This window comes from Calonectris borealis, chromosome 16, assembly GCF_964195595.1.
Source record: "Calonectris borealis chromosome 16, bCalBor7.hap1.2, whole genome shotgun sequence".
NCBI lineage: Eukaryota > Metazoa > Chordata > Aves > Procellariiformes > Procellariidae > Calonectris > Calonectris borealis.
This window is the reverse complement of record NC_134327.1, coordinates 20,490,874-20,505,786: the sequence shown is the minus strand read 5'-3', so window position 1 is coordinate 20,505,786 and position 14,913 is coordinate 20,490,874. Positions and strand designations below refer to the sequence as shown.

Here is a 14,913-nt window from a genome sequence, read left to right as displayed (position 1 = left end):
CCTGCACCCTGCCGATGGTGGAGAAGGTGGCCTGGGAGCCATTCCTGGGGGGCTGCTCCCCGCTGCACGGCCGGGCACAGTGTTGCACGGCAGGGGACAGCATGCCAGCCCTGGCCAGGCATGGCAGAAGCATCGTGGTGCCTTGTGAGCAGTGTCCCGGCCCAACAACATGTGTCCCTGCCCCACAAGTGGCATCTCTGCCCCACGATGGATGTCCCTGCCCCACAAGGGGTGGCTCTGCATCGTTGGTGCAAGCCAGGGCAGCGATGCCAGCGATGGCCGGCTACACGCGGGGGACAAGCCGGGCCACCTCGGGGGCAGCATGCTGGGTCAGGAGCCCCCTCGCCCACGTGGCCGCATGCCCTCACCGAGCAGCTCTGGAGTCTCACCGTTCCCCATCTGTTGGGACCAGCTCAGGGACCAGCGCAGGCCCCCCAAGTCCCTGAGACCAAGAGCTGGGCTGGTCCCTCACCCCAGCCCGCGTCCGACGCCCTGGGGCAGAAGCAAAGGCCCCGTCCTTGGGAGGCAGCAGCGGGAGGACACGGAGAGGCTTCCCCAGCCTGGCCACGGGCTTCGTCATCTCTCGCCGTGAATTATTCAGTGCGCAGCTCTGCTTGCAGCGCATCTGCTCCAGCCACACCCCCTCTAATGGCAAAAATTGATGGCTTTTTAATTTCTCATGGCCAGAACGCTCCCGGCCATGCTGCTTGCAGGTCCCGTCCTCACTGCAGAGCTGCCCTAAGAGAGAGGGGACCAAACCTGGAGGTGGTTTATCCCAAACTCATTTCCGTCACCTTCTTCCATGCATCTAGAAGGGTGCACGGCCGTGCTGGGCGAGCACATGTTGCCCAAAGCCAGGAGCGGTGGGAGCTTCGTGATTCAGAGCAGGGCTCGTCCTCGAGCCATCTACTTCCATCAGCTATTTCAAGCCTGGGCATTTCTCCTGCCATTAAGCTGAGTCCGTTACCCCAAGGCACTTCAGGGACTCGTGTTCTCCTTGGACCTGCCCATGGCGAGTGGAGCTCACCCCGCGGGGCGCTCGCTGGAGACCCACGGCAAAGAGGGGCTGGGGACCGCTTGTGCCGCAGGGTGGGGAGAGTGGGTCCCCTTTGCACGCTCCTTGGGGCGGTTTGCATCAAGGGAGCCGTGGGGCAGCGAAAACCCCCTCGGGAGCAGCAGCCGTGGGCTGTGCCCGCAAGCAGAACTTGCCGTTTACTGGTTTCCTACCTACACCGGGCGTTTTGCGAGGGCTGGGGGCATCGGCAGGGGCACGGGGTGAAGGTGGTGGGTGGTCAGGGTCGGGGACTGCTCCTGCAGGGCACGGGGCATTGCAGGGCTGGCAACAGGATGGTTGCCCATCCCGGAGGTGATGTGGGAGCAGGCAGGGTTGCAGGCAGCATCACCCTGTGGGTGCTGTGGGTGCCCGGCTGGCTGCCCTTGCTGGCTGGGCTGATGGGGGGGTGACGCTGTCTTGTCACCCCCTGCCAACGTGGGGAGCTGGCAGGGATGTCTGTCCAGGACGACGGGGCTGTGCAGTGTGTTTGCAGGGATGCGGCTGCCATGCCGGTCCTTGGGAGCTGGGAGAAGCATCAGCATCCCGCAGGTGTCCAGCACCAGGGGAGCCCCTCTCCAGCCCGCGGGGTGCAGGCGGGTACCCCCCCATATGCAGACTCCCACAGTCCCCCAGGCCCCCTGGGTGCGGCGCCAGGATCCTGGCACCCTCCCAGGCACCCACTCACCAGGAACACGCTGCAAGGAGCAACAAAAAATGTTAAAATTTAATGCCTCAGCTAATGGGCCGAGCGGAGAGGAGCAAAAACCCGGAGAAAAAGGGCTGCTCTCCCACAGAAGGGAAGAGACGAGTGTGCCCAGCCCTGGGGAGCCCCTAATGGCTTCTGGCTTCGCAGCCCCCTCCACCCCATGCTTCCTGGAAGAAGGGGAGACCTTGCCGGTCTGCGGTGGCGCCTGGCTGATGGGACCCCGCTCCCCCCTCGCCGCACCCAGCTCGATAAAAAACCCATTAGCTGCCTTGCAGCACCCGCCAAAGCATGGGACAGAGTGGCCGGTCACGAATCCGTGTGGCTCCTGGTGGATGCCCCACAGGAGCTCGTGGTGGGTGACGGACTCCTTGGGGTGCGACCTTGCCCATGGGAGCCTGAGCTCCACCATTTTCCTCTGCCACCACCTGCACCTCTGCCAGTCCCCTCCCAAAATCGTGGGAGGCTGAGAACAGGGAAAGGCGCAGAAGGGCAGGTCGAGACATCTTGTTGCATTGCCTATGTGGTTTTTTGAGGTCTAGGAAGATGGCAGGGACAGAGTCCGAACTTTGTGTTGGTTTAAAAAAAGCCACAGCCCGAAACCAGTCCTTTCTCCCTTGCCTGTAACAGAAGTGGAGCCTCTCATCGGAGAGAGTGAGCTGCCATGGCTGCCTGCTGCCCCTCTCCCACCCTGCTCCTCCGGGCCTGAGGCCGTTGGAAGGGGTGATTTGGGCACCAGGCTGAATTTCCAGGCCTCCCTTTCAAACACACACGAAACGCCGGACCTGCAGGGCCTGTCTGGAGCACGGTCTTGCCTGCGCTCCCCGTGCTTGCTTATTTGGGGCCCTCCTGTCGTGGTCTCAGACCGCTGGTCCCGTGGGCTTGTTTTGTCCCAGCCTGAAGCAGCTGCCCTTCAATGGGAATTGGGAGGCCATTCCCAGCGATGTAATCAGTGAAAACACAGCACCCAAGAACCCAAATAGTCCCAGATGAATCCCAACGGGGTGCGGAGCAGAGCAGGAGTGGAGGCAGGAGGACCTGGCCACAAAAGACCCTTGCCCATTACAGCCACCCTGGGGGCGGACAGTCCAAGCGGGCTGCCCAGCACGGGATGCGGGAGGGTGCGGGATGACAGCCCCGGCTGAGCACCCTCCTCCCCTGGGACACCAGGCTATGGGTGTCCGCACCCGGCACCCAGCGATGGCAGGCGGACGAGGAAGGACACCCATCGTGGGGAGAGGTGTTTTGGGAGCACCCCCTCCCCGGAGCAGCGGGCTGCAGTGGTTTTTTTTAAATTAATTACGCACATCTGTACTTTCCACAGGTATTTGTACTCAGGGCCTTTACCCGCTGTATTTTTTACAGCTTGCTAAATAAGCAAAGTTATTGCCAACCACTTGCGAGACACAGGGGGTGGTTGGGGTTTGCTGCACAAAACTTTCCCTCGCATTTCAGAGTTGCTTTACTGTACTTATAAAATAGGGTTTAACCCTTTTCATCAAATTACTTTATATTAGGTGGCAGGGCAGTGAGATGCTCATTTATACATCGCATTCGGAGTGAGTTACAGCTCAATTTGTGGTAGGAACAATAAAAGGAGATGGAAACAGATAGGCGGCTGGGTGCGAAGTGAAGCGTTGCCAGCTGCTGGGTTGGCGTTAGGCTCAGACTAACCCTGGAGGCAAAACCCAAACTCTGCAAAACTGGAATAAAGCAATTAAATGTGGTGAATATTTGAATATGTGATTGAATGGGCTGGAATCAAGGCTGGAGCTGTGCAGGAGGCTTTGATAAAAGGCCTTCAAATCATGTTCCAGTGCATTTCTGTGCATGTTTACAATAAAAATTAAGGGATAAACCACGCAGCAATGAATGATTTTCACGAATTCTGTTACCTTGGTCTCCCAATGCAGCCGTTGAGCTCCATGGTATTTCCCTTCCTTCCGTTTCTTTAAAACATAAAGTTACAAAAAAAAAAAAAAAAAAGGTTGATGACTTCTCCCATCTTGGGGCTGATTCAGGCATAGTCTGAGCCTTGCTGCCTCCCTCTTTAGGAAACAGATGGAGAGCCCCAAATTAAAACATAAGGGCTGCAGACAGCCAGTGGTTAGGGTGACTATTTATTGTCTTTAACAAAGGGCCCTTCCAGCAACGGGCAGAGCCCCAGGAATGGGATAAAGGAGGCAGGGGGTCTGGCACAGCTCCTCCTTATGATCCAGTGAAGCTGGTGGCAGCCGCGGTCCTCGCTCCCGGTTTTCTCCCGGATCAAGAACATCACGAGGTCCCAGCCGGGGCTGTGTGAGACCCGTTACTTCCACAGCAGTGCGAGGCACAAGGACGCCTTCCTTTGCCTTGGGGCAGATGTTTCCAAAGCAGGGACGAAGGCTTGCAAAGCTCGGAGCTCACTATCAGCCCCAAATCCTGTGCTAAAAGGTGTTGCAGGGGGTTTTGCAGGGGAAGTAGGAATAGGGGAGAAAAGCTCCCTGTAAGGATCCTTTGGTGGAAGGTTTCTCTTCTTCCTTTTGGTCCCCATCAGCTTGCCCTGTGCCTGCAGCACGCCAGATCCCTCCCACCCCGGCCCGGGGAGCTGGAGCCGCTTCTGTTTTGGAAAGACAAAAAAAAAACACCCCACAGCAGTGGAAGAAGCGGGTCTGCACGGCTTCGGAGGCAAGGTGTGCGTGGCTCAGCAGATCTGCGTCCGGCAGCTGGTTTTCCCCGGCCGGCAATGTGCACCTCGGAGCACGTGTCAACAAACAACCCCGTTGGAAATACAAACGGCGATAATAAGATTATCCTTTTAATGGTCACCATGGTAACCTGCCCTCTGCCAGCGCAGCTGCAATATCTTGATGCAACCATCACTGAGGTGGCGTCTCAAGGCAGCTCCAGCCTCTGTTAAACACGCCGGCGGGCACGGCACGTAGCTCGGCTCGGCCTGGCGTTTTGGAGGTGTGGGAGGGGTTTTGGAGGTGTCAGAGTGGTTTTGGAGGTTTTGGAGGTGTCAGAGTGGTTTTGGAGGCGTGGGAGGGGTTTTGGAGGTGTCAGAATGGTTTTGGAGGTGTCGGTGGGGTTTTGGAGGTGTCAGAGTGGTTTTGGAAGTGTTGCAGGGGTTTTGGAGGTGTTGGAGGGGTTTTGGAGATGTTGGGGAGGTTTTGGAAAGATTGGAGATGTTTTGGAGATGTTGGGGAGGTTTTGGAAAGATTGGAGATGTTTTGGAGATGTTGGGGAGATTTTGGAGGTGTTGGAGAGGTTTTGGAAACATTGGAGGGGTTTTAGAGGTGTTTGGAGGGGTTTTGGAGATGTTGGGGGGGTTTTGGAGCTGCTGGAGAGATTTTGGAGCTGCTGGAGAGGTTTTGGAGCTGTTGGAGAAGTTTTGGAGGTGTTGGAGATGTTGGCGAGGTTTTAGAGATGTTGGAGAGGTTTTGGAGATGTTGGAGAGGTTTTGGAGGTTTTGGAGATGTTGGCGAGGTTTTGGAGATGTTGGCGAGGTTTTGGAGATGTTGGAGAGGTTTTGGAGGTGTTGGAGAGGTTTTGGAGGTGTTGGAGATGTTGGCGAGGTTTTGGAGATGCTGGCGAGGTTTTAGAGTTGTTGGCGAGGTTTTGGAGATGTTGGCGAGGTTTTGGAGGTGTTGGCGAGGTTTTGGAGATGTTGGAGAGATTTTGGAGGTGTTGGAGAGGTAGGTTTTGGAGACGGTGCTCTGCCTAGGGGTGCATACAGTAATTCATCAGCATGTGGCAGCAAACAGACGTACCTCCCACGCATCCAGGCCGTGTCTGCTCGGCTGCAAGCTGCACGTCTCCCTCTTGGTGAGTTTTTACCAGCCTGCGTGGCCCAGGAACAGCGTTTCCACCCACGGGGAAAGGCTGATGGGGGCGAGCGGGACGGGGCCCGTGGGGTCAGCGCTCTGCTGAAAGTGTGGAAGTGGAAGAAAATCTGCTGTGGAAAAGACACGGGGCTGCTCAACCGTAATCTTCTTGCTGAGCCTCGTGGTTAGTTACGCCCCCGTGGAGGGTTTATTTTCCTCCCTCTCTGGTTTTGTTTAATCCTCTAATGTAACTGCAAGCATTTGCAATATCCCCATATGTATATTGTCCCCTCTAAAGCCTATTAAGCCGCTGGTTTCAGCAATCTCTTGTAACGGCGAATGCCACGGGAGAATTTGGGAACCGTGAGAAGTATTTTGATCTGTATTAACTCCACTGCTTTGGGGCTCCGGTCGGTCCCACCTCCTGGATTTTGTCAGGCGGCAGTTAGGAGCTGGATTTCCTATTTTTTAAATTAACCTGCTGTTCTAGATGTCTCCGTTAACATCATCTCTCCCAGCCACCTCAGGCAGAGGGCCACAAAGAGCCCAGTGTTGAATTAAAACTGGGGGACGGGAATAGGTGTTTAGGAACAGGTTTTCTACACCATGTAGCTTCGTTATCGTTGCTGACGAGGACTTGCAGGGTTGGGGGTTCCCCCCCAGTTCATTTTAATTATTTAATTAGTAACACGGGCACGAAGCCAGTAAACAGTGCCCTTGTACGTCTGTGACTCTCTGGAGAGGCCCGGAGGAGCCGGGAGGCAGCACAGCCAGCCCTGAGGGTCGGGGTAGGGGCCCGGGCCCGGGCCCAGGCCCAGGCCCAGGCCCAGGCCCGCGGCTGCCCCACCGCGTTGCCAGGCAACGCCTCCCCTCTCCCGTGGCCGGCGGAGGGCAACTGGGCTTGCCCAGACCCCGCCTCCAGGGGGCGTGGCCAGGCGGAGCACCGCCCCCAGGGGGGGTGTCCTCCCCCTGACACGCCCGGGCAAAGGGCGGGCACAAACCCCACCCCCACCGCCGCTTCCTGCCGGGCGGGAAGGGCCTGTCGCGCATGCGCAACCGCGCTGGGGCGGGGCGAGGCGCACCTCCGGCCGTGCACCTTCCTCCCTGCCCCCCGCCCCGCACCGCGAGGCACCGCGCCCTTCTCCAAGATGGCGGCCGGCGGCGTGCCGCCGCGAGGTACGCATGCGCCGGGCCCACCGCCTCGGCCCTGATTGGCCGCGGGGGCCCAGCCACCGCTTCCGGCGGGAGGGCGGGGCGGGGCCGGCAGAGCCGCCTCCCCGGTGCGCGGCAGGATGCGCCTGGCGTAGCCACCGGCCGCACCGACAGTTGCCACGCCGGGCCGGGCCGCGCTCCCCTCCTTCCCCTCCCGTCCCCTCCGCCGGCGAGCGTCGCGCCTTCCCGGGCCTGCCCTCCGGCAGCCCTTCCCAGCGCCCCGGGGCTCCCCGTCCCCAGCGGCTGGGGGAGGCCCGGGGGCTGGGAGGCGGCGGCGGCAGCGGCGGCTCTCCGGGCGGGGGGCTGCCTGCGGTGCCTGGGGCTCTGCAGCCGGCGGGGGCTCGCCGGTGCATGGGCGGGGAGGCCCCGCCGCCGGCAGCCGCCGGCCATGACATGAGCGGAGCGCGGCGCCCTGCCTAGAGCCGCCCCGCGGGAGCCGCCGGCAGCCATGGTGAGTGCGGGAGGGAGCCGGGCCGCCGCGGAGCCCGGGGGGGTGGGGGGGGTGGGGGGGCTCCGCTGAGCTCCGGCGGGGCCTGCGGCCTGTCCCGGGCCCGCCAGCCCTCAGCACGGGGACCGGAGGCTGCGGGCCCCGGAGGCCCTGAGGGGCCTGCGGGTGGTAAGGGCGGCCTTCACCCCCGGAGCCGCCGAGGAAACATTTTAAAAAGCTGTGGAGGCAGAAATTCTTCCTGGGAGCGTTTGTGCCGGAGGGCGTTGAGAATCACAGGTTTTCTGCAGCGCCAGCCGCGAACGTGCCCCGTCCGCCTCCAGCTTGGCCTTGGGAAAGCTGCAGAAATGACCCGGATTCCCTTCTGAGCAGAGCGTTGTTTAATTCGGCGGTAGATCCTGGTCTTCAGCCCCCTTCCAGCAGCGGCAGTCGCAGCTATGTGCAATCCTACCGAGAGGTAGAGAGCTGAGATGTGGCGTGCTTTGATTTGCATAATCTTTTTTCTTTTGATAAGAAGCAAGAGGAGACATCTTCAATCCACTGGGTGCACGCAGTCAGGCTTGCGGGGCTGGTAGGTGGAAATCTGTCTTCAGGGGATGGTGATGTTGCTCGCTGCCGCCATACCAACTGCTGGCAGTGATATGTTAAGGAACAACTGCTGTTCTTATTTTTTCCCCTGTTTTACCTGCAGGGAAACTTTATATCCCCAAATTTACTGGGTTGACAAAGGAAAGCCACAAACATGTACTTTGCAGTTGATCAGTAAGTAGAGATGTGTTCGGCAGCCCCGGATCTGCTCCTGGAAAACTGCCTCCTGTCCTGTCTCACCCAGAGAGTCCCACTGGGCGAAGGCAGTAGTTACCAATCTAGTCTTCAACCACTTCCTAGCTTAGGCTGTCTTAGATAACGTAGGCTCAGGCCTTGCACCCCTTTTCTTTGGGACGTGGGGATCTTGATCTGCAACTGTGCATTTCTTCACCCAAGAGCTGAAATAATCACATCTGTGCTTTGTTTGCTGTGTTCCTGGTAAATTTAGCTTCAGCCAAAGCTAGAACAAAGGGTGATATTCCCGAGGTGGATTCTTTTTAGTGAGTACCCCTGGTTCACAAAGATGAATAAATAGTGTGGTTAAGTTCGGAGAATGTGGTAGACCAATCGTATATAACAAACAGTAGCTCTGCATGCGAAAAGAGGTTACAGAGTTTTGTGCTGCAGGGTTTGCACTAATAATTGCAGGTAGCAAATTAGTTCTTCCCTTGCCTTCATACAGATATGCATGTTTAGCCTCCTGAATTATACCTTGTTTTCTTTTTTCCCTTGCACATCCAATATTTGGTTCAATAACAAGCCGAGTACTGGCTTTGGAAGTTGAGAAGCAGTCATCGAGCTACATTGCAGAATTTACTGTTGTAGCTCTTCATGTGACTACTGTGCAAGATTTTCCTTATGTTCCCATTTCCTTGGAGCTTACAGATGGGCATGTTCTGCTGCTAGTGTACCCTCCTTCCCGGAAACAGTTGGAAAAGTGTGAAGATGAGATGCTGTAAGGCATACTGGGAACAAATAAAACATAATTAAACTCCACTGCCAAAAATACAGACTTGTAGAAGCAGATTTTATTAGCTGAAGTTGAATTGGGTGCATCCTGAAGGGTGTAAGCAATGGCAGCAGTAATGAGTTAGAGCTTGATTAGCTGGGAGGGAATGACAAGAACAACATTGTAAAGTTAGAAAGAGGAGGGGAAACCAGTGATGCGCAATGTGCTCAGAAACTGTACGCGTGCCGTAGAACAGGTGCCAGTTCAGCGTGCTTAGATGCCACTAATGGCTCAGAAATCTTAAGCCACCATTAAAAAGCTATTGAGTTTCACAGGAAGCTTGAATCATTCTTCTGCTTTCTGAGGTATTCGTAAAGAGCAGCCCCGCTGTGTCAAGCTTTCTGGTCGTCGTACCATGTGTGGTGGTTATTACATGCTTGTGGCATGTCAGGCTATTAATGCACGTTGCGTGTCTGCTAAATAGTTCTTGTACGGCACCCAGTTTGTGGCTTTCTGTGAAAAAGATGTGTTGATGATGTTGCGATATCTTTGTAGAGAAAATAGAGTATTGTAAAATACAGGCTTCTCGAGCAGATTTCTGTGGAGTCAAGTTAACCTCTAAACACAGAGTGACTAGCTCCAAGGTGGCACTCTTCAAGCTTTTCTCTTCTTTAGTAGAGCAAAAAGTATTAATATGGTTTCCTAGTCAACTTTTAGGATCCTTCTAGATGATTTTAGTGAACAGCTTCAAAATAAATATTGTTTGTGGAACTAGTCCTTGAATGCGTTCGTGTTTTGCATCCAAATAAGCTATGCACGTGTCTCATCACTCATTCTTTCACCTTTTTTCTGCTTCCACCAGCAAACATGAACCACCTCTGAAGCTGTCAGAGCTCAGTTAGGATCTCCTGAGCCATATCAGTCACTTGGCAAGTGCATTTGTAACTCCCATGGGAGGTTGGAAGTCACCTCCAAGCGAATGTATTCTTCAATTATCTGGGATTTGTATCCTGCCAGCAACTAGAAGAACAGCTTAGGAAAAGGGACTTCTTCGAGGAAATGCTATTGTGTTAGGTAGCAGATCTGAAGATGAAGTTAACCCTTCAGTCAGGGAACTGCAAACAGGCTTCTCAAACATGTTGGCTTTAGTTACAAGTCGCTCTTCTTTCAGGTTGTCACTAGGCCTCATAAACGTCTGGCAAAGTGGGCAGCAAACAATAGAAGTAGCAGCAGCAGATCCGAAGAAGCTTGTGTCCCTGTTCTGCACAAAGCAAAAATAGCTTGCAAAAATGGAAGTAGGCAGTGGGTGTGTGTAGCTTAAATCTTTCTAAGTTTTCCACAGCAGCATCCTAGATTTTCTTTTATAGCCCCTATTACGACCTTCCAATTTTTTTAGCGGTAAGTGCTGTCATTTTCTTGTGCTTCCTTTGGAGACCTGATGATGGTTTAAGCCTTCCATTTGCTAAGCAATAAAGTATGTCTGGACTGCAGCCTACCTAGCCAGGTATTGCTGGTGAGCCATAGGTTATTCTGGCTCTCTTGGTTACCAAGGAGCATGCTGCTGAATTACCAAAATAGCTCACGTTTATTACCTATGTCAGCGTAGCTGAGCTGGTGGCCCTAAGGCTAGCTCAGGTCTCTGGGCTGTGAACTATCCCGTGTTTGCGGGCCCACTCCTGATGCCCACTGTGCCGGTGGCTGAGGACAGCGTTGTGGCAGGAGGCGACAGCAGCTTCTTGCTTTTGCAAAAACCCTCTGCCTGGCTGTCCCGTCGCGCTAGAGACGCTTAAATCATGTTTGGGCTGCTGCCGCCTGCTCCTGAAGCAGGTGAGCTATGGGGATGTCTTCCATAACGAGAGATGGGGAAGAGAAAGGTAAAGGTCCCTGTCACCGAGCATGCTGGCTGTGCTGGGGCAGGCAGGAAGCGCTCGCGCCTGGCGAGGTGGCCTCTGCTTGATGGGGAGGTTTTTGAGACCCAGAGGGAGCTGGAGCCTTTGTCCCCTTTGATGGCTGATGTGCAGCATCAAAACTAGACCGCTGTGGTGTAGTAGGGTGAAGTTCTGTCAGCTCTCTGTATATCCCCTTGAAGTACATAGTTTAAAAATAAAAGTAAACCCTTTTTAAAACCATTCTGACTCACTCTACTAGTAGAGAAACAAGAGAATAGGAACTTTGAAGTTCTAGCCTTGGCACCAACATCTGGCTTCCTTTTTTGGCCTTCAAGTCACGTCGTAATTTTCTGTGCCCCTTTATTATCCCCACTTTATTAAATCATGAAACGGGAGCTGAGACTTAATGCTGGTGAACCGTTTCGCATATTTACTAGTTCTGCAGCAAAGCCCGTGGAGCTGCGGAGTGCAGCACGGTGCGGTGCATGGCTGGGTGGGCGGCTCTGCCTGCTGCGACACCCTCGGCAGTAGCGTCTGCCTGCGGTGGCCCTGGGTGAAGGCTGAACCCGTGTGTCCCTCTTGGCAGAGCTAGAAGAAAGGGGAATCAGAACTGAGTTTGTAGCAGGAACGCGCGTCTCAAGCGTGGCTGTTAAGGATGCTTCCCCCAGAATGAAAGCTTTTTCTCTGAAGAAAATAGCTAATTTAGTGGAATGGTTATACATAATACCTTTCAGGATCTATAACTACAGTATCTATGCCCTATTTCAAAGACCTGGGGAGCTAAATGTAGGCTGCACTGTCTCCAGACGGACTAAAAGGTATTAAAGCAAAATTGTTGAGCCTCAAGGTCTACTAAACTAGCTCGAAAAGCCTCTTTCTGCTACATGATGATCATGGCAATCCGCTGATAGATGAGTGTTGGTTGTTGGGATTATTTTAGTAGAAAAGCACTAAAACCCGCCATGTACTACTAAGCTCATGCATCGGGGTTCGGTGCTGCAAAGAGATCGCTTAATGTGTAGATACCTAAAAGCTCCGAGGAATTTGTTCTGCTTGCTTATTTTAATGCACGTTATTTGGTGTTGCCATTTAGATCAGGGAGAAGGAGCTGCTATTATTACTATTATATTTCTTGATGGATGTTGATATATGCAAAATAAAATAAATGTGGCTTTTACATGTATAGACGGATACCTGGCTGGTGGAATAATGTGTCCTAAAATCCTTCCAAATCATTATCCTTTATCAGTCAGCAGATAGTTCCTGTTAGTAACTGTATTTGTATTTGGGTCACTGCTGCATCCCAGCTGTTAATATGGCAATCTTCTACTTTTCGAGAAAAAATAAGGTGTTTGCCAGCTTTGTTTCGTCAGAATAAAATGCTTAGAATTCCATTTATAGAGGTAAAGTGTATAGCAATTGGCGTTTTCCCCTACTGACGATGATATTCAAGAAGTTGCTTACTCACCCAGGCAGCCCCTGGGGTTTCTTTCTGCGGTCAGAAATGGAGCGGGTCCTCTGGTGAGAGCCTCTGTCCTCTGGAAGGTCGGGAACGGTGCAGCTTCTCGGAGCCTGGGCTCAGGAGCACCTAATCTTTATGAAAGGTGTTTCTGACGTGAAGCAACTTTTTTCCAACTGTACCCACTACACACACGTCTTTTTCTGCTTTCTTTATCTAGTTTTCTGTTTTCTATTTACACTCGGGATAGGAGGCTTTCACTCCACCTGAAGTGTTTCAGGCTTTTCTAGCAACAACACAAATTCCTTAATTTCTTCCCCCTAATCTTCCCTGATCCCTCCCCTATGGGGATTGTGCCCAGAATTGCATTTCTTTTACTATTTCCCAGCACTTTGCATTCATGCTCCAAATTATCTTTTATTTGTTTCAGCATCTCCAAGTTTGTGGCTGGGTCTGCAAGTCTGTGTGTATTTTTAGCGGTTTGACTTAATATTTTATTGTGGCTTTAATTGCAGCATGAATTTCTTCCCAAGAGGGATTGTCATGATTCCTTTTTGTCTCCTCTCTTTTGAGAAAGGAGCGTGCTCATCTGTTTTGTATACTGGCTTGTCAAGACGCCAAAGTCAGCATTGAATGCAGGGGATGCAGCCTTCTGGAGGAAAGAGTGGGGTTTTTTTTCCTTACGCGAGATAATTTTGTCTGAAAAATCTGCGTTGTGCTTGGTTGATTCTCTCCTGCTTCAGTGGGTAAAAACAGAACAGATTTCTTCTTCATTGCAATACCGCTAGTCCTTTTCTTTGGGATTGAGGGCGGTTTCTTCCATGAAGTTTGTCTCAACGGTGCTTTTCCTGGAGTAGTAGCTGGTGTTGAAGAAGAGTGTCTTTAAAATCAAGGTCTGGAAGGGATACAGTAGAGAGCTACTCTGTAGTGCTTAGATTTGTGTCGTTGCCCCCCCATACCACTGCCCAGTTCCTTTGCTCATGAAGAGAAGATTGAATTTTCTACAATTCCTTGGCTTGCTTTTTGCAAACATGGGGGGGAAGAGGAGAACAGTGCGATCCATACCCTATAATCTCTGTTGTGCAAGTGTGAGGCTATTCCTGCTCCCATCCGTGTCTGAGGGCTGCACCAGCCGCTCCTCTGCTCCCGCCAGCAACCCAGGAGACCAGGAGAAACGGTTTGTGATGGGGGAAAGGTGAAGGAGGAAAAGGCTGCTTTGCAGCAGCTTGCAGCAAAGTTTCAGCTGCTTTTTCTTGTTTCCTGCTGGTGCTTGATGAAGCGGGCCAGGTCGTGTTGACCGAAGTCTAGGTGTGTGTCAGGCCCTCGGAGCCCGCTCTGTCCCGGGGAGGACAGCCCTGTGTCGGGCCCTCGGAGCCCGCTCTGTCCCAGGGAGGACAGCCCTGTGTCGGGCCCTCGGAGCCCGCTCTCTCCCGGGGAGGACAGCCCTGTGTCGGGCCCTCGGAGCCCGCTCTCTCCCGGGGAGGACAGCCCTGTGTCGGGCCCTCGGAGCCCGCTCTCTCCCGGGGAGGACAGCCCTGCAGCCTTCCCCAGAAGCTGCACGCGACGGTTGACCCAGAGCTGCAGGAGATGCAAGGGTGAGAAGCAGACTGCTGTTGTGAAATACCCCAAAGTGCAGAAGCATTGCAGACACCAACATCTTGTTTTTCTTTAAGTGGACTAGATGTTCTTCCTGCATGTGCTGTCCTTTAGAAATACTTAAAATTTTAAAAAGTCTTGCAGAGTTATTCCCATGGTAAGTGTTATCCATGATAGTTTCATTATACACTCTTAAATGCCCAACACAAGTTTTAATGCTCTTGCCGGGAATTAAACTTGCAATATCGCAGTCTTTTTTTCTTCTCTTTGACGGGGGGGTGAGGGTCTTATAAAATACCGTATTTTTGTGTAGTGTAATCATACCTCCTTGGAAATCGGGTCTGGCTGGTGTAATATATTGGGTAAGGTATAATCCTTCTCCCAAGTTTACCATAAACCTTGCCCTGATGTCACTTTGCGTAGTCTGGTGTTGGGAGAGTTTTTCCCCAAGGTAATGGGCTTAATCCTGCCAGGCAGAAGTGGATGTCGGAGAACTACCTGGAAAATGAGCAGCTGGGATGTGTCAGCGCAGTTAAAATCTCAGCGGGGATTTGCCTTTCTGTAGATGTGGCTGCATCTGAATAGAAGTGCCACTTTAAGAAATACGCTGAATAATTGTTTTCTTACATTCGCTTTCTTTTTTGCTTGTCCTAGTGCTTTCCATTTCCAACTCTGCATATGTGCATTCTTTCAGAGACTCCTTAAGTTAGGATTGCAAACAACTGCAATTCAGAGTATTTGTCCAGGTATTATTGTGAGTTGTCTGTAGGTTGAGATAAATAAGGGCTTATTTGCGGCTTTGCAGACAGTAAAGTATTTGAGAAGTCTTTTTAAAAATTTGTTAATGCATCTTGGACGGCTTAGTGCTAATATGCAAGCATGCCAGGTTTACGACTCCTATCACTTTTCTAGTCTCCTCTCTGGTCAAAGGAGCTGCCACATTTGAACAAGTGGTGAGGAGCAAGCTTTTTAGCATTTTTAAGTGTCAAATATCCATCCGTAAGAGCAAGAATAGTGTTCTTTGTAGGAAGACTCAGTCAAAACTTGAAGATAGGTGTGTTTTTTAAAACTGGCCTGTTTAGTTTAGTACAAAGTCGTACTTTGTACCTTTTGTAAGTTCATTTTACCTGCTGCTGCTCATCTATTGATTGTTCTGGACCATTTGAGTAAGAAGATGCAAGCGTTTTTCTTAATATCTTTTTATTTTTATAA

General features: G+C 52.7%; 1 protein-coding gene across 8 annotated transcripts in view; it reads left to right on the top strand.

The window, feature by feature from the left end:
• Positions 1-6,940: 6,940 nt before the first annotated feature.
• Positions 6,941-14,913, top strand: part of XPO6 (exportin 6) — a 56,420-nt gene continuing 48,447 nt past the window's right edge. For 3 of the 8 annotated variants that reach the window (XM_075165857.1, XM_075165853.1, XM_075165852.1), the window contains exon 1: positions 6,941-7,226. In XM_075165857.1, coding sequence (XP_075021958.1) covers positions 7,224-7,226 — 3 coding nt within the window. In that variant the 5' untranslated portion in view covers positions 6,941-7,223. The remainder of the gene's footprint in view (positions 7,227-14,913) is intronic. The other 5 variants (XM_075165856.1, XM_075165854.1, XM_075165855.1 and 2 more) reach the window with 2 other exon arrangements.